Genomic DNA, 18,351 nt, shown 5'->3' with positions numbered 1-18,351 from the left:
GAGAACCCACGCTTTGATAGAATTAAAGGGCCATTATACACTCATTTTTTCTTTGCATAAATGTTTTGTAGATGATCTATTTATAAAGCCCATAAAGTTTGTTTTTTTTAAAAATTTATAATTTTGCTTATTTTTAAATAACATTGCTCTGATTTTCAGACTCCTAACCAAGCCCCAAAGTTTTATTTGAATACCTTCAGCTACCTTCTCCAGCTTGCTCCTGTTTGTGTAAAGGGTCTTTTCATATGCAAAAGAAGGGGGAGGGGGGAGAGTCTTATTTGCCACTTGCAGTGGGCTTTTCCGCTGCCTTTTCAACAGAGCTAAACTGAAAGCTTCTAAGTAAGTTTTTAAACCATTTTATACTGGATTTTTATATCAGTATCTGTGCATCTTATTCTTTATAGTAGTGTCTATTACATGCAGTTATATGAAAATGAGTGTATACTGTCCCTTTAAGCGTTCAATCTCCAAGCAGTCAGACGTAGAGAAACTAAATTTGGATGCTTGAACGGACCCTGTATTAGAAGATCCTGTCTCATTGGCAGTGTCCATGGTCGGACAGATGTCATGTCCACTAGGTCTGCATACCAAGTCCTGCATGGCCACGCAGGCGCTATCAGAATCACCGAAGCCTTCTCCTGCTTGATTCTAGCGACCAGACGCGGGAGGAGAGGAAACGGTGGAAAAACATAAGCCAGATTGAAGGACCAAGGCGCTGCTAGAGCATCTATCAATACCGCCTTGGGGTCCCGGGACGTGGACCCGTAGAGAGGAAGTTTGGCGTTCTGACGGGACGCCATCAGATCCAATTCTGGAGTGCCCCATAGCCGAGTCATCTGAGCAAATACCTCCGGGTGGAGTTCTCACTCCCCCGGGTGAAAAGTCTGACGACTTAGAAAATCCGCCTCCCAGTTGTCTACTCCTGGGATGTGAATTGCTGAGAGATGGCAGGAGTGGTCCTCCGCCCACCTGATTATTTTGGTTACTTCCGTCATCGCTAGGGAACTCTTTGTTCCCCCCTGATGATTGACGTAAGCTACAGTCGTGATGTTGTCCGACTGAAATCTGATGAATTTGGCCGCAGTTAGCTGCGGCCATGCCTGAAAGTTTCTTCCCGAGACCATAAGCCCTGAGCTTTCAGGGAGTCCCAGACCGCACCCCAGCCCAACAGACTGGCGTCAGTCGTTACAATGACTCACTCTGGCCTGCGGAAACATATTCCCTGAGACAGGTGGTCCTGAGACAACCACCAGAGAAGAGAATCTCTGGTCTCCTGGTCCAACTGAATTTGAGGAGACAAATCTGCATAATCCCCATTCCACTGTTTGAGCATGCATAGTTGCAGTGGTCTGAGGTGTATCCGAGCAAAAGGGACTATGTCCATTGCCGCTACCATTAATCTGATTGTCTCCATACACTGAGCCACAGATGGCCGGGGAATGGAATGAAGAACTCGGCAAGTAGTTAAGAGTTAATTTTCTGACCTCCGTCAGAAATATTTTCATTTCTACCGAGTCTATTAGAGTCCCTAGGAAGGGAACCCTTGTGAGAGGGGAAAGAGAACTCTTTTTGATGTTCACCTTCCACCCGTGAGACCTCAGAAAGGCCAATACAATCTCCGTGTGAGACTTGGCTGTTTGGAAAGACGGCGCCTGAATTAAAATGTCGTCTAAGTAAGGCGCCACTGCTATGCCCCGCGGTCTTAGCACTGCCAGAAGGGATCCTAGCACTTTTGTGATAATTCTGGGAGCAGTGGCTAAGCCGAAAGGAAGAGCCACAAACTGGTAATGCTTGTCCAGAAAGGCGAACCTGAGAAACTGGTGATGATCTTTGTGGATAGGAATGTGTAGGTATGCATCCTTTAGATCCACGGTAGTCATACATTGACCTTCCTGGATCATTGGTAAGATTGTCCGAATGGTCTCCATTTTGAATGATGGGACTCTGAGGAATCTGTTTAGAATTTTTACATCCAGGATGGGTCTGAAAGTTCCCTCTTTTTTGGGAACCACAAACAGGTATGAGTAAAAACCCAGCCCTTGTTCCACGATTGGAACTGGTTGGATCACTCCCATTGTATGTAGATCTTCTACACAGCGTAAAAACGCCTCTTTCTTTATCTGGTCTGTAGACAGACGAGAAATGTGGAACCTCCCCCTTGGAGGAGAACCCTTGAATTCTAGAAGATATCCCTGGGATACAATATCTAACGCCCAAGGATCGTGTACATCTCTTGCCCAGGCCTGAGCGAAGAGAGAGAGTCTGCCCCCTACTAGATCCGGTCCCGGATCGGGGGCTACCCCTTCATGCTGTCTTGGTGGCAGCTGCAGGCTTTTTGGCCTGTTTCCCCTTATTCCAGCCCTGGTAAGGTTTCCAAGTTGCCTTGGGCTGTGAAGCTTTACCCTCTTGCTTTGCAGCCGGAGAGGATGAAGCGGGGCCGTTCCTGAAATTATGAAAGGAACGAAAATTAGCTTTGTTCTTTGTCTTAAAGGACTTGTCCTGAGGGAGAGGATGGCCTTTTCCCCCGGTGATTTCTGAAATAATCTCTTTCAATTCAGGCCGAAGAGGGTCTTTCCTTTGAAGGGGATGTTCAAAAGCTTGGATTTGACGACACATCGGCCGACCAGGACTTTAGCCATAGCGCCCTGCGCGCCAAAATGGCGAAACCTGAATTTTTTGCCGCTAACTTAGCTATTTGGAAAGCGGCGTCAGTGATAAAAGAATTAGCTAGCTTTAGAGCCTTAATTCTATCCATAATTTCCTCATATGAGGTCTCCGTCTGGAGCGAGTCTTCCAGCGCCTCAAACCAGAAGGCGGCTGCAGTATTTACAGGAATAATGCAGGCAATAGGCTGGAGAAGAAAACCTTGTTGAACAATACTTTTCTTAAGTAAACCCTCTAACTTCTTATCCATAGGGTCTTTGAAAGCACAACTGTCTTCAATTGGTATGGTTGTGCGTTTACCAAGTGAAGAAACAGCCCCCTCCACCTTAGGGACCGTCTGCCACGAGTCCCGCACAGGGTCAGATATGGGGAACATTTTCTTAAAAACAGGAGGGGGAACAAAGGGAACACCTGGTCTATCCCACTCCCTAGTAACGATATCCGCAATCCTCTTAGGGACCGGAAACGCATCCGTGTAAACAGGGACCTCTAGGTACTTGTCCATTTTACACAATTTCTCTGGGATCACCAAAGGGTAGCAGTCATCCAGAGTAGCTAATACCTCCCTAAGCAAAACACGGAGGTGTTCTAGTTTAAATTTAAAAGCCAATGTATCTGAATCTGTCTGAGGAGGAACCCTTCCTGAATCAGAGACTTCTCCCTCAGACATCAAATCCCTCGCTCCCACTTCAGATCGTTGTGAGGGTATATCGGATACGGCTATTAAAGCGTCAGAATGCTCATAATCTGTTCTTAAAACGGAGCTATCACGCTTTGCAGGTAACACGGGCAGTTTAGATAAGAAGGCTGTAAGAGAATAATCCATGACTGCCGCTAAGTCTTGTAATGTAAAAGGGTTAGACGCACTAGAGGTACTAGGCGTCGCTTGCGCGGGCGTAACTGGTTATGACACTTGGGGAGAGGCAGACGGGCTACCCTCGTTACCTTCAGTCTGAGAATCATCTTGGGCCACATTCTTAAGTGCAACAATATGATCTTTAAAGTGTATAGACATATCAGTACAAGTAGGACACATTCTGAGAGGGGGTTCCACCATGGCTTCTAAACACATTGAACAAGGATTTTCCTTAGTGTCAGACATGTTTAACAGACTAGTAGTATACACAAACAGGCTTGGAAATTACTTTAATCAAATAAAAAAACATAATTTATGCTTACCTGATAAATTTATTTCTCTTGTAGTGTATCCAGTCCACGGATCATCCATTACTTATGGAATATATTCTCCTTCCCAACAGGAAGCTGCAAGAGTCCACCCACAACAAAGCTGCTATATAGCTCCTCCCCTAACTGCCATATTCAGTCATTCGACCGAAAACATGCAGAGAAAGGAAAAACCATAAGGTGCAGTGGTGACTGTAGTTCAAATGAAAAAATTACCTGCCTTAAAGTGACAGGGCGGGCCGTGGACTGGATACACTACAAGAGAAATAAATTTATCAGGTAAGCATAAATTATGTTTTCTCTTGTTAAGTGTATCCAGTCCACGGATCATCCATTACTTATGGAATACCAATACCAAAGCTAAAGTACACGGATGATGGGAGGGACAAGGCAGGTACTTAAACGGAAGTTACCACTGCCTGTAAAAAACCCTTTCTCCCAAAAATAGCCTCCGAAGAAGCAAGGTATCAAATTTGTTAAATTTGAAAAGTATGAAGCGCAGACCAAGACTCCGTCTTGTAAATCTGTTCAACAGAAGCCACATTTAAAAAAGGCCCAAGTGAAAACCACAGCTCTAGTAGAATGAGCTGTAATCCCTTCAGGAGGCTGCTGTCCAGCAGTCTCATAAGCTAAATGAATTATGCTTTTTAACCAAAAAGACAGAGAGGCTGCTGAAGTCTTTTGACCTCTCCTCTGTCCAGAATAGACAACAAACAAGGTGAACGTTTGATGAAAACTGTAGTAGCTTGTAAGTAAAACTTTAAAGCACAAACCACGTCCAATATTGTGTAATAGACGTTCCTTCTTTGAGGAAGGATTAGGATACAAGCATGGAACAACTATCTCTTGAGTGATGTACTTGTTAGATACCACCTTAGGAAAAAACCCAGGTTGGTACGCAGGACTACCTTATCCGTACGAAGGACCAGATAAGGAGAATCACATTGTAACACAGATAACTTGGAGACTCTACGAGTCGAGGAATTAGCTACCCAAAAGGAACTTTCCAAGATAAAGATTGATATCTATGGAACAAAAAAGGTTCAAACGGAACTTCTTGAAGAACCTTAAGAATCAGGTTTAAGCTCCATGGCGGAGCAACAGTTTTAAACACAGGCTTGGATCTAACCAAAGCCTGACCAAATGCCTGAACGTCTAGAATACCTGCCAGACGCTTGTGCAAAAAAATAGACAGAGTAAAAATCTGTCCCCTTTTAAGGAATTAGCTGACAACCCTTTTCTCAAAAACATCTTGGAGAAAAGATAATATCCTGGGAATCCAGACTTTACTCCATGAGTAACCCTTGGATTCATAACAATCAGATATTTACACCATATCTATGTTCAATTTTCCTAGAGACAGGCTTTCATGTCTGTATTAAGGTATCAATGACTGACTCGGAGAAGCCATGCTTTGATAACATCAAGCGTTCAGTCTCCAGGCAGTCCATCTCAGATTGATTCTATTTAGATGGTTGAAAGGACCCTGAGGTAGAGGGACCTGTCTCTGAAGAGAGACCATGATGGAAAGGATGACATGTCCACCAGATCTGCATACCAGGTCCTGCGTGGCTACGCAGGCGCTGTCAAAAACACCAAAGCCCTCTCCTGTTTGGTCTTGACCTCCGGAGGAAATCCCACTCCCCCGGAAGAAAAGTCTGACGACTTAGAAAATCCACCTCCCAGTTCTCAACACCTGGGATATGGATAGCTGATAGACAAGAGTGAGTCTCTGTCCAGTGAATTATTGTAAGACTTCTAACATCGCTAGGGAACTTCTGTTCCCCCTTGATGGCTGATGTAAGCCACAGTCGTGTATATTGTCCGACTGAGTATGATGTACCTCAGAGTTGCTAACTGAGGCCAAGTCTGAAGAGCATGGAATATCACTCCCAGTTCCAGAATATTTATTAGAAGGAGGGTCTCCTCCTAAGTCCACTATCCCTGAGCCTTCAGGGAGTTCCAGACTGCATCCCAACCTAAAAGGCTGGCATCTATTGTAACAATTGTCCCATCTGACCTGCGGAAGGTCATACCCTTGGACAGATGGACCCGACATAGTCACCAGAGAAGAGAATCTCTGGTCTCTTGGTCCAGGTTTAACAGGGGGACAAATCTGTGTAATCCCCGTTCCTCTGACTGAGCATGCATAGTTGCAGCGGTCTGAAATGTAGACGTGCAAACGGTACTATGTCCCTTGCCGCTACCATTAAGCCGATTTCATTCATGTACTGAGCCACCGAAGGGCATTGATGGGATGAAAAAAACACGGCAGAAATTTAGAAACTTTGACAACCTGGACTCCGTCAGGTAAATTTTCATTTCTACAGAATCTATCAGAGTCCCTAGGAGGGAAACCCTTGAGATTGGGGATAGAGAACTCTTTCCTTGTTCACTTTCCACCCATGTGATCTCAGAAATGCCAGTACTACGTCCGTATGAGACTGGGCAATTTGGATGTTTGACGCCTGTATCAGGATGTCGTCTAAATAAGGGGCCACTTCTATGCCCCGCGGTCTAAGGACCGCCAAAGCGACCCCAGAACCTCCATAAAGATTCTTGGGGCTGTAGATATCCCAAAGGAAAGAGCTACAAACTGGTAATGCCTGTCTAGAAAGGCAAACCTGAAAAACGATGGTGATCTTTATGCATCACAATGTGAGGATAAGCATCCTTCAAATCCATTGTAGTCCTCTATTGACTCTCCTGGATCATAGTTAAGATGGTACGAATAGTTTCCATCTTAAATGACGGAATTCTGAGGAATTTGTTTAAGATCTTTAGATCCAAAATAGGTCTGAAGGTTCCCTCTCCTTGGGAACCACAAACAGATTTGAGTAAAAACTCTGTCCCTGTTCCTCTCTTGGAACTGGATGGATCTCGTACACAATGTAAGAATGCCTCCTTCTTTATCTGGTTTGCAGATAATTGTGAAAGGCGAAATCTCCCCTTTTTTTGGGGGGGAATCTTTGAAATCCAGAAGATATCTCTGGGATATAAATTCCAATGCCTAGGGATCCTGGGCATCTCTTGCCCACGCCTGGGCAAAGAATGAAAGTCTGCCCCCTATAGGATCCGTTACCGGATAGGGGTCCGTTCCTTCATGCTGCCTTAGAGGCAGCAGCAGGCTCCTTGGCCTGCTTATCTTTGTTCCAGGTCCGATTGTCTCCAGACCGCCTTGGACTGAGCAAAAATTCCCTCTTGTTTTGCCTTAGAGGAAGAGGATGCCACACCTGCCCTGAAGTTTTTAAAAGGTACGAAAATTAGACTTTTTTTTTTTTTTTTTTTTTGCCCTTGATTTAGACCTATCCTGAGGAAGGGCATGACCTTTTCCTCCAGTGATATAAGCAATAATCTCCTTCAAACCAGGCCCGAATAGGGTCTGCCCCTTGAAGGGAAGTTAAGTAGCTTATTTATTAAAGTCACGACAGCTGACCATGATATAAGCCATAGCGCTCTGCGCGCCAGTATAGTAAAAAACAGAATTCTTAGCCGTTAGTCTAGTCAAATGAACAAGGCATCAGAAAACAAAGGAATTGGCTAGCATAAGCTTGTCAAATATATTCATCCAATGGAGTCGCTTAACTGTAAAGCCTCATCAAGAGACTCAACCCAGAACGCCGCAGCAGCAGTGACAGAAGCAATGTATGCAAGGGGCTGCAGGATAAAACCCTGTTGAATAAACATTTTTTATCCATTGGATCTAAAAAGCACAACTGTCCTCGTCAGAGGTAGTGGTACGCTTAGCTAGAGTAGAAACTCTTCTCTCCACCTTAGGAACTGTCTGCCAGAAGTCCCGTGTGGTGGTAACTATTAGAAAACATTCTTCTAAAAAATAGGAGGGGAAGAGAACGGCACACCTGGTCTATCCCATTCCTTATTAAAAAAATTTTTAGTAAACCTCTTTAGGTATTGGAAAAACATCAGTACACACCGGCACTGCATATTATTTATCCAGTCTACACAATTTCTCTGGCCCTGCGATTGTACACATTCATTCAGAGCAGCCAAAGCCTCCCTGAGCAACAAGTGGAGGTTCTCAAGCATAAATTTTAAATGTAGAAATATCAGAATCAGGTTAAATCATCTTCCCTGAGTCAAAAAAAAAAAAAAATCACCCACAGACTAAGCATATTGTGAGGTAGTATCATACATGGTTCTTAAAGCGTCTGTATGCTCTGTATCTACCCCCAGAGCTAACTGCTTTCCTTTAATTTCAGGTAGTCTGACTAATACTGCTGCCAGAATATTATTCACCACCTTTGCCATGTCTTGTAAAATAAACGCTATGGGCGCCCTTGATGTACTTGGCGCCATTTGAGCGTGAGTCCCTGAAGCGGGAGTCGAAGGGTCTGACACGTGGGGAGAGTTAGTCGGCATAACTTTCCCCTCGACAGAATCCCCTGGTAAAGAAACGCTATGGGTGCCCTTGATGTACTTGGCGCCATTTGAGCGTGAGTCCCTAAAGCGGGAGTCAAAAGGTCTGACACGTGGGGAGAGTTAGTCGGCATAACTACCCCCACGACAGAATCCTCTGGTGATAATGTTTTTAAAGACAAAAAATGATCTTTATTGTTTAACATGAAATCAGTACATCTGGTACACATTCTAAGATGGGGTTCCACCATGGCTTTAAAACATAATGAACACAGAGCTTCCTCTATGTCAGACATGTTAGAACAGACTAATAATGAGACTAGTAAGCTTGGAAAACACTTTAAATCAAGTTAACAAGCAAATATATAAAACGTTACTGTGCCTTTAAGAGAAACAAATTTTGCCAAAATTTGAAATAACAGTGAAAAAAAGGCAGTTAAACTAACAAAATTTTTACAGTGTATGTAACAAGTTAGCAGAGCATTGCACCCACTTGCAAATGGATGATTAACCCCTTAATACAAAAAACAGATTAACAAAACGAAAAATATGTTTTAAACAGTCATAACAGCTCCTACTTTTGAAGCCCTTTTGAGCCCTTCAGAGATGTCCTATAGCATGCAGGGGACTGCTGAGGGAAGCTGAATGTCACTGTTTGTAATTTTAACTGCACCAACTGTAACTTTTATACTATAACAGTGGAAATTGTTTCTATGCAAAATTTAAGCCAGCCATGTGGAAAAAACTTAGGCCCCAATAAGTTTTATCACCAAACATATGTTAAAAAACGATTAAACATGCCAGCAAACGTTTTAAAACACATTTTTACAAGAGTATGTATCTCTATTAATAAGCCTGATACCAGTCGCTATCGCTGCATTTAAGGCTTTACTTACATTACTTCGGTATCAGCAGTATTTTCTTAGTCAATTCCATTCCTAGAAAAATATTTTACTGCACATACCTTATCTGCAGGAAAACCTGCACGCCATTCCCCCTCTGAAGTACCTCACTCCTCAGAATGTGTGAGAACAGTAAATGGATCTTAGTTACGTCTGCTAAGATCATAGAAAAACGCAGGCAGATTCTTCTTCCAAATACTGCCTGAGATAAACAGCACACTCCGGTGCCATTTAAAAATAACAAACTTTTGATTGAAGAATAAACTAAGTAGAAAGCACCACAGACTCTCACAACCTCCTATCTATGTTGAGGCTTGCAAGAGAATGACTGAATATGGCAGTTAGGGGAGGAGCTATATAGCAGCTTTGCTGTGGGTGGACTCTTGCAGCTTCCTGTTGGGAAGGAGAATATATTCCATAAGTAATGGATGATCCGTGGACTGGATACACTTAACAAGAGAAACACAATTTGAAAAAACGTTACTGTGCCTTTAAGAGATAAAAAGAGCACACAATTTTACAAAACAGTGAAAAACAGAATTTATGCTTACCTGATAAATTACTTTCTCCAACGGTGTGTCCGGTCCATGGCGTCATCCTTACTTGTGGGATATTCTCTTCCCCAACAGGAAATGGCAAAAAGTCCCAGCTGGTCACATGATCCCTCCTAGGCTCCGCCCACCCCAGTCATTCGACCGACGGACAGGAGGAAATATATATAGGAGAAACCATATGGTACCGTGGTGACTGTAGTTAGAGAAAATAATTCATCAGACCTGATTAAAAAACCAGGGCGGGCCGTGGACCGGACACACCGTTGGAGAAAGTAATTTATCAGGTAAGCATAAATTCTGTTTTCTCCAACATTGGTGTGTCCGGTCCACGGCGTCATCCTTACTTGTGGGAACCAATAACAAAGCTTTAGGACACGGATGAAGGGAGGGAGCAAATCAGGTCACCTAAACGGAAGGCACCACAGCTTGCAAAACCTTTCTCCCAAAAATAGCCTCCGAAGAAGCAAAAGTATCAAATTTGTAAAATTTGGCAAAAGTGTGCAGTGAAGACCAAGTCACTGCCTTACATATCTGGTCAACAGAAGCCTCGTTCTTGAAGGCCCATGTGGAAGCCACAGCCCTAGTGGAGTGAGCTGTGATTCTTTCAGGAGGCTGCCGTCCGGCAGTCTCATAAGCCAATCGGATAATGCTTTTAAGCCAAAAGGAAAGAGAGGTAGAAGTCGCTTTTAGACCTCTCCTTTTACCAGAATAAACAACAAACAAGGAAGATGTTTGTCTGAAATCTTTAGTAGCCTCTAAATAGAACTTTAGAGCACGGACAACGTCCAAATTGTGTAACAAACGTTCCTTCTTTGAAACTGGATTCGGACACAAAGAAGGTACAACTATCTCCTGGTTAATATTTTTGTTAGGAAGAAAACCAGGCTTAGTACGCAAAACCACCTTATCTGCATGGAACACCAGATAAGGAGGAGAACACTGCAGAGCAGATAACTCTGAAACTCTTCTAGCAGAAGAAATTGCAACCAAAAACAAAACTTTCCAAGATAGTAACTTAATATCTATGGAATGTAAGGGTTCAAACGGAACCCCTTGAAGAACTGAAAGAACTAGATTTAGACTCCAGGGAGGAGTCAAAGGTCTGTAAACAGGCTTGATCCTAACCAGAGCCTGAAAAAAAGCTTGAACATCTGGCACAGCTGCCAGTCTTTTGTGTAGTAAGACCGATAAAGCAGAGATCTGTCCCTTTAGAGAACTTGCAGATAATCCTTTCTCCAAACCTTCTTGAAGAAAGGAGAGAATCTTAGGAATTTTTATCTTATTCCATGGGAATCCTTTGGATTCACACCAACAGATATATTTTTTCCATATTTTATAGTAAATTTTTCTAGTTACAGGTTTTCTGGCCTGAACCAGAGTATCTATCACCGAATCTGAAAACCCACGCCTTGATAGAATCAAGCGTTCAATCTCCAAGCCGTCAGTTGGAGGGAGACCAGATTTGGGTGTTCGAATGGACCTTGAACAAGAAGGTCCTGTCTCAAAGGTAGCTTCCATGGTGGAGCCGATGACATATTCACCAGGTCTGCATACCAAGTCCTGCGTGGCCACGCAGGAGCTATCAAGATCACCGAGGCCCTCTCCTGATTGATCCTGGCTATCAGCCTGGGAATGAGAGGAAACGGTGGGAATACGTAAGCTAGGTTGAAAGTCCAAGGTGCTACTAGTGCATCTACTAGAGTCGCCTTGGGATCCCTGGATCTGGACCCGTAGCAAGGAACCTTGAAGTTCTGACGAGACGCCATCAGATCCATGTCTGGAATGCCCCATAATTGAGTTATTTGGGCAAAGATTTCCGGATGGAGTTCCCACTCCCCCGGATGAAATGTCTGACGACTCAGAAAATCCGCTTCCCAATTTTCCACTCCTGGGATGTGGATCGCAGACAAGTGGCAGGAGTGATCCTCCGCCCATTGAATTATTTTGGTCACTTCTTTCATCGCCAGGGAACTCTTTGTTCCCCCTTGATGATTGATATAAGCAACAGTCGTCATGTTGTCTGATTGGAACCTTATGAATTTGGCCTTTGCTAGTTGAGGCCAAGCTCTGAGAGCATTGAATATCGCTCTCAGTTCCAGAATGTTTATCGGGAGAAGAGACTCCTCCCGAGACCATAGACCCTGAGCTTTCAGGGATTCCCAGACCGCACCCCAGCCCACTAAACTGGCGTCGGTCGTGACAATGACCCACTCTGGCCTGCGGAAGCTCATTCCCTGAGACAGATGGTCCAGGGTCAGCCACCAACGGAGTGAATCTCTGGTCTTTTGATCTACTTGAATCATTGGAGACAAGTCTGTATAATCCCCATTCCACTGTTTGAGCATGCACAGTTGTAATGGTCTTAGATGAATTCGTGCAAAGGGAACTATGTCCATTGTTGCAACCATCAATCCTATTACTTCCATGCACTGCGCTATGGAAGGACGAGGAACAGAATGAAGCACTTGACAAGAGCTTAGAAGTTTTGATTTTCTGACCTCTGTCAGAAAAATCCTCATTTCTAAGGAATCTATTATTGTTCCCAAGAAGGGAACTCTTGTTGACGGGGACAGAGAACTCTTTTCTTTGTTCACCTTCCATCCGTGAGATCTGAGAAAGGCTAGAAGGATGTCCGTATGAGCCTTTGCCTTTGACAGGGACGACGCTTGTATTAGAATGTCGTCCAAGTAAGGTACTACTGCAATGCCCCTTGGTCTTAGAACCGCTAGAAGGGACCCTAGCACCTTTGTGAAAATCCTTGGAGCAGTGGCTAATCCGAATGGAAGAGCCACAAACTGGTAATGTTTGTCCAGAAAAGCGAACCTTAGGAACTGATGATGTTCCTTGTGGATAGGGATATGTAGGTACGCATCCTTTAGATCCACGGTAGTCATAAATTGACTTTCCTGGATGGTGGGTAGAATCGCTCGAATGGTTTCCATTTTGAACGATGGTACCCTGAGAAATTTGTTTAGGATCTTCAAATCCAAAATTGGTCTGAACGTTCCCTCTTTTTTGGGAACTACGAACAGATTGGAATAAAATCCCATTCCTTGTTCCTTTATTGGAACTGGGTGTATCACTCCCATCTTTAACAGGTCTTCTACACAATGTAAGAATGCCTGTCTCTTTATTTGGTTTGAGGATAAGTGAGACTTGTGGAACCTTCCCCTTGGGGGTAGTTCCTTGAATTCCAGGAGATAACCTTGAGAAACTATTTCTAGCGCCCAAGGATCCTGAACATCTCTTGCCCAAGCCTGAGCAAAGAGAGAAAGTCTGCCCCCCACCAGATCCGGTCCCGGATCGGGGGCTACTACTTCATGCTGTTTTGTTAGCAGTGGCAGGCTTCTTGGCCTGCTTACCCTTGTTCCAGCCTTGCATTGGTTTCCAGGCTGGTTTGGGTTGTGAAGCATTACCCTCTTGCTTAGAGGATGCAGAATTAGAGGCTGGTCCATTTCTGCGAAAGGGACGAAAATTAGGTTTATTTTTAGCCTTAAAAGACCTATCCTGTGGAAGGGCGTGGCCCTTTCCCCCAGTGATGTCTGAAATAATCTCTTTCAAATCAGGTCCAAATAAAGTTTTACCTTTGAAAGGAATGTTAAGCAATTTTGTCTTGGATGACACATCCGCTGACCAAGACTTTAGCCAAAGCGCTCTGCGCGCCACGATAGCAAACCCTGAATTTTTCGCCGCTAATTTTGCTAATTGCAAAGCGGCATCTAAAATAAAAGAGTTAGCCAATTTAAGTGCGTGAACTCTGTCCATCACCTCCTCATATGGAGTTTCTCTACTGAGCGACTTTTCTAGTTCCTCGAACCAGAACCACGCTGCCGTAGTGACAGGAACAATGCATCAAATTGGTTGTAGAAGGTAGCCTTGCTGTACAAAAATCTTTTTAAGCAAACCTTCCAATTTTTTATCCATAGGATCTTTGAAAGCACAACTATCTTCGATAGGAATAGTAGTGCGTTTGTTTAGAGTAGAAACTGCCCCCTCGACCTTGGGGACTGTCTGCCATAAGTCCTTTCTGGGGTCGACCATAGGAAATAATTTCTTAAATATAGGGGGAGGAACAAAAGGTATGCCGGGCTTTTCCCACTCTTTATTTACTATGTCCGCCACCCGCTTGGGTATAGGAAAAGCGTCGGGGGGCACCGGAACCTCTAGGAACCTGTCCATCTTGCATAATTTCTCTGGAATGACCAAATTGTCACAATCATCCAGAGTAGATAACACCTCCTTAAGCAGTACGCGGAGATGTTCTAATTTAAATTTAAATGTCACAACATCAGGTTCAGCTTGATGAGAAATTTTTCCTGAATCTGACATTTCTCCCTCAGACAAAACCTCCCTCATGGCCCCTTCAGATTGGTGTGAGGGTATGTCAGAACAGTTATCATCAGCGTCCTCTTGCTCTTCAGTGTTTAAAACAGAGCAATCGCGCTTTCTCTGATAAGTAGGCATTTTGGATAAAAGATTTGCTATGGAGTTATCCATTACAGCCGTTAATTGTTGCATGGTAATAAGTATTGGCGCACTAGATGTACTAGGGGCCTCCTGCATGGGCAAAACTGGTGTAGACACAGTAGGAGATGATGTACTATCATGTTTACTCCCCTCATTTGAGGAATCATCTTGGGCAATATCATTATTTGTGGCAGTACTGTCCTTACCTTGTTTGGACGCTATGGCACAATTATCACATAGATTTAAATGGGGAGACACATTGGCTTTCATACATATAGAACATAGCTTATCTGAAGGTACAGACATGTTAAACAGGCTTAAACTTGTCAACAAAGCACAAAAAACGTTTTAAAATAAAACCGTTACAGTCACTTTAAATTTCAAACAGAAAACACTTTATTACTGAATATGTGAAAAAGTATGAAGGAATTGTTCAAAAATTTCACCACAGTGTCTTAAAGCCTTAAAAGTATTGCACACCAAATTTCAGAGCTTTAACCCTTAAAATAACGGAACCGGAGCCGTTTTTCAATTTAACCCCTATACAGTCCCAGATATAGTCTTTGCTAAGACCCAACCAAGCCCTGAGGGGAATACGATACCAAATGACGCCTTCTAAAAGCTTTTTCAGAGATTCTTAGATCCTCACACATGCATCTGCATGCCCTGCTCTCAAAAAACAACTGCGCATTAATGGCGCGAAAATGAGGCTCAGTCTATGACTAGAAAGGCCCCTTGACTGAAAAAGGTGTCCAATACAGTGCCTGCCGTTTTATAAACGTTCCCCAAGATTATAAATGCCAATTATTAGCCTAAATCTGAATAATATGCACAAATAAAGCAATCGATTTAGCCCATAAAAATGTCTTCCAGTTTTTTAGCCCATAATAAGCCCTTTATTCTGTTTGTTTTTGACTAAGAAAATGGCTTACCGGTCCCCATGAGGGGAAATGACAGCCTTCCAGCATTACACAGTCTTGTTAGAAATATGGCTAGTCATACCTTAAGCAGAAAAGTCTGCTAACTGTTTCCCCCAACTGAAGTTACTTCATCTCAACAGTCCTATGTGGAAACAGCAACCGATTTTAGTTACTGTCTGCTAAAATCATCTTCCTCTTACAAACAGAAATCTTCATCCTTTTCTGTTTCAGAGTAAATAGTACATACCAGCACTATTTTAAAATAACAAACACTTGATAGAAGAATAAAAACTACATTTAAACACCAAAAAACTCTTAACCATCTCCGTGGAGATGTTGCCTGTGCAACGGCAAAGAGAATGACTGGGGTGGGCGGAGCCTAGGAGGGATCATGTGACCAGCTTTGCTGGGACTCTTTGCCATTTCCTTTTGGGGAAGAGAATATCCCACAAGTAAGGATGACGCCGTGGACCGGACACACCAATGTTGGAGAAAATGCAGCAATCCTTTTGAAATTTTCACAGTATGTACCTAAAGCCTTAATAAGATTGCACCACAAGTTGCAGAACGATTAACCCCTTAATGCCCAAACCGGAGTAGCTAAAAGCCAACACCCGGTTAAAATTACTACAGCACCTTGCCACAGCCTTGCTGTGGCTCTACCTGCCCTTAGGGATCAGATTTGGGGGAATATAGCTTCTTTAAGGCCCTCAAACAGCAGCAGGACCCTCCATGTGAAGCAGCATGAACTTCTCTGCAATTCTAAGTGCGCATCTGAGACGCGAAATTAGGCCCCTCCCACTCTACTCCGGAGTTGTGAGGCCTACTAAATCACTCCTAAGTGAATAAAAAACAGCCATGTGGGTAATAACCCCAGAAAAAACCCAAAAGGGCTTTCAAAGTGTCTTGAAAAACGATTTTTCCTTAGCTAAACAATCGATTGCCCTTAATAAGTGTCAACCAGTATATTAGCCCTATTATGTAAGCATTCAATTCCTTACTAAGTCTGTGAACATAGCTTACCCTCCCCTCATGGGGATATTGTCAGTCTCTTCTAGCATTATCTCAGTCTTGTCTAGAAATAAATGACTGAACATACCTTATTGCAGATCACCCTGCAAACTGTTCCCCCCAACTGAAGTTTTCTGGTACTGCTCAGTCCTGTGTGGGAACAGCAGTGGATTTTAGTTACAACATGCTAAAATCATTTTACTCTCAGCAGAAATCTTCATCACTTTTCTGCTAGAGAGTAAATAGTACAAACCGGTACCATTTAAAATAACAAACTTTTGATTGAAGATAATAAAACTACAATTCTAACACCACATTCACTTTACCCTCCCGAGAGAGACCCTAGTGCTTAGAGCCGGCAAAGAGAATGACTGGGGGGTGGAGCTAGAGGGGGAGCTATATGGACAGCTCTGCTGTGTGCTCTCTTTGCCACTTCCTGTAGGGAATGAGAATATCCCACAAGTAAAGGATGAACCCGTGGACTGGATACACCTTGCAAGAGAAATAGCCCCTTCTACTTTAGGCACCGTGCGCCAAGAATCTTTAATGGAGTCAGCAACAGGAAACATCTTTTTAAATACAGGAGACAGGGAGAAAGGAATCACTGGCTTCTCTCATTCCTGTGAAAATCTCCATCACACGGCCTGGGACAGGAAAAACTTCCACAGAGGAAGGAACATCATAGTATGTATTAAGTTTACTAGACTTCTTAGAGTTGACAAAGACAGAAGTATCAGAGTTGTCCAAAGTAGCCAATACCGCCTTTAACAGTACACGAAGGTGTTCAAGCTTAAATCTGAAGTTTACTTCTTCAGTATCAGATGAAGGAATAATACTGTCCGAATCTGAGATTACCGACGTATCCTTCTCATCAGACTTATGAGGGAGGGCAACCTGCGTAAGAGTAGGTGGAACAGAAACCTTACTGTCTGAATGTCTAATTTTCCTCTTGCGTTTTCCCAGCATAGGGAAAGCAGATAATGCCGCAGATACCGCAGAAGATACATGTGCAGCAAAATCTGCAGGCAAATAACTCCTCCAGGAGGCTGGGAGGAACTGCAGTGTACTGTATGTGACGCCATAGAGGCTTGGGAAATTTGAAGAGAAAGCTGTGGTAATGCCTGAACAGTATCATCCTGAGAGACATTGGGCTCAGAGGGCAACAATTTATCTTTGAAGTGTGCTAGCTAAGCATGCAGCATAGAATTGCATAGGCAAAACAATTTGTGCCTCAAGGCATAACAAGCAAGAGTCTTGGTCCATGTACATAATACTAAATAAATTCCCCAAAATTTTAGAATTTTTTTAAAATAAAGTGTCACTTTAAGAATTTTTAATACCACAGCCGCTTAACGTTATGCAAAAATTCTATAAAATAATAAACCAATCAGGCCACCTACACGTCAGACAGGCTGAGGTGCCTTCCTGTAAAACTTATACACAATTTGGCTGCCAAAAGTCTCAAACAATCGTATAGTAGATCGACACTGAAGAGACTGAAATTCAATGACGCCGCTCCGCTCCATGAAAATCCGACAGCAGAGAGAAGTCACATGACCGGCAGAGAGAGGAAACTTAATTTACACAAACACTCAAGCAGTCTGTCAGTTAGCATGTTCTAGCTAAGCAAGCAAAGAAAACCAACTGCCAAATTTTAAATTTATACATAAATCCCTGTAAAAAAATAAGCCACACACATACTAATGAAGTATTTAAAAAAAATTAGCCCAGAGAGGAAAAACGCCCCAATAAAGGGAAGATTAACCCCTAGAGGCCCATTTATCAAGCTCCGGATGGAGCTTGAGGGCCCGTGTTACTGGCGAATCTAAAGACCGCTGCTCCATAACCCTGTCTGCCTGCTCTGATGAGGAGGACAGGAATCACCACAATGCAACCCGGGTTGATTGACACCTCCCTGCTGGCGGCCCATTGGCCGTGAGTCTGAAGGGGGCGGCGTTGCACCAGCAGCTCGTGAGCTGCTGGTGAAATGCTGAATACGGAGAGCGCATTGCTCTCCGCATTCAGCAATGTCTGTCGGACCTGATCCGCACTGTTGGATCAGGTCCTACAGACATTTGGTAAATCGGCCTCAATGTCTCAACATACATAATGTGCCTGCCTACTGCCAAAGAAAATCCTGTATAAAGGATTTTAAAAATGTCCCCATCTATTGTATATGACATATTCTTCTGAAGTGCAAGTCTCCAAGACCTAGAAGACAAAAGCACTTACCTGCAGTCTAGCTGTCCGGCAGGAAGACAGCTCACAAGG

General features: G+C 43.5%; 1 protein-coding gene across 1 annotated transcript in view; it reads right to left on the bottom strand.

The window, feature by feature from the left end:
- NET1 (neuroepithelial cell transforming 1) overlaps window positions 1-18,351 on the bottom strand; it is a 152,489-nt gene that overhangs the window by 50,755 nt on the left and 83,383 nt on the right. The window contains exons 4-5 of the mRNA XM_053716405.1: window positions 15,274-15,291; window positions 14,414-14,439 (exon numbers count right to left, since the gene is read on the bottom strand). Coding sequence (XP_053572380.1) covers window positions 14,414-14,439; window positions 15,274-15,291 — 44 coding nt within the window. The remainder of the gene's footprint in view (window positions 1-14,413; window positions 14,440-15,273; window positions 15,292-18,351) is intronic.

This window comes from Bombina bombina, chromosome 6 (assembly GCF_027579735.1).
Source record: "Bombina bombina isolate aBomBom1 chromosome 6, aBomBom1.pri, whole genome shotgun sequence".
Lineage (NCBI taxonomy): Eukaryota > Metazoa > Chordata > Amphibia > Anura > Bombinatoridae > Bombina > Bombina bombina.
The sequence above is the reverse complement of the archived record's forward strand: the minus strand, read 5'-3'. Positions and strand labels throughout refer to the sequence as shown.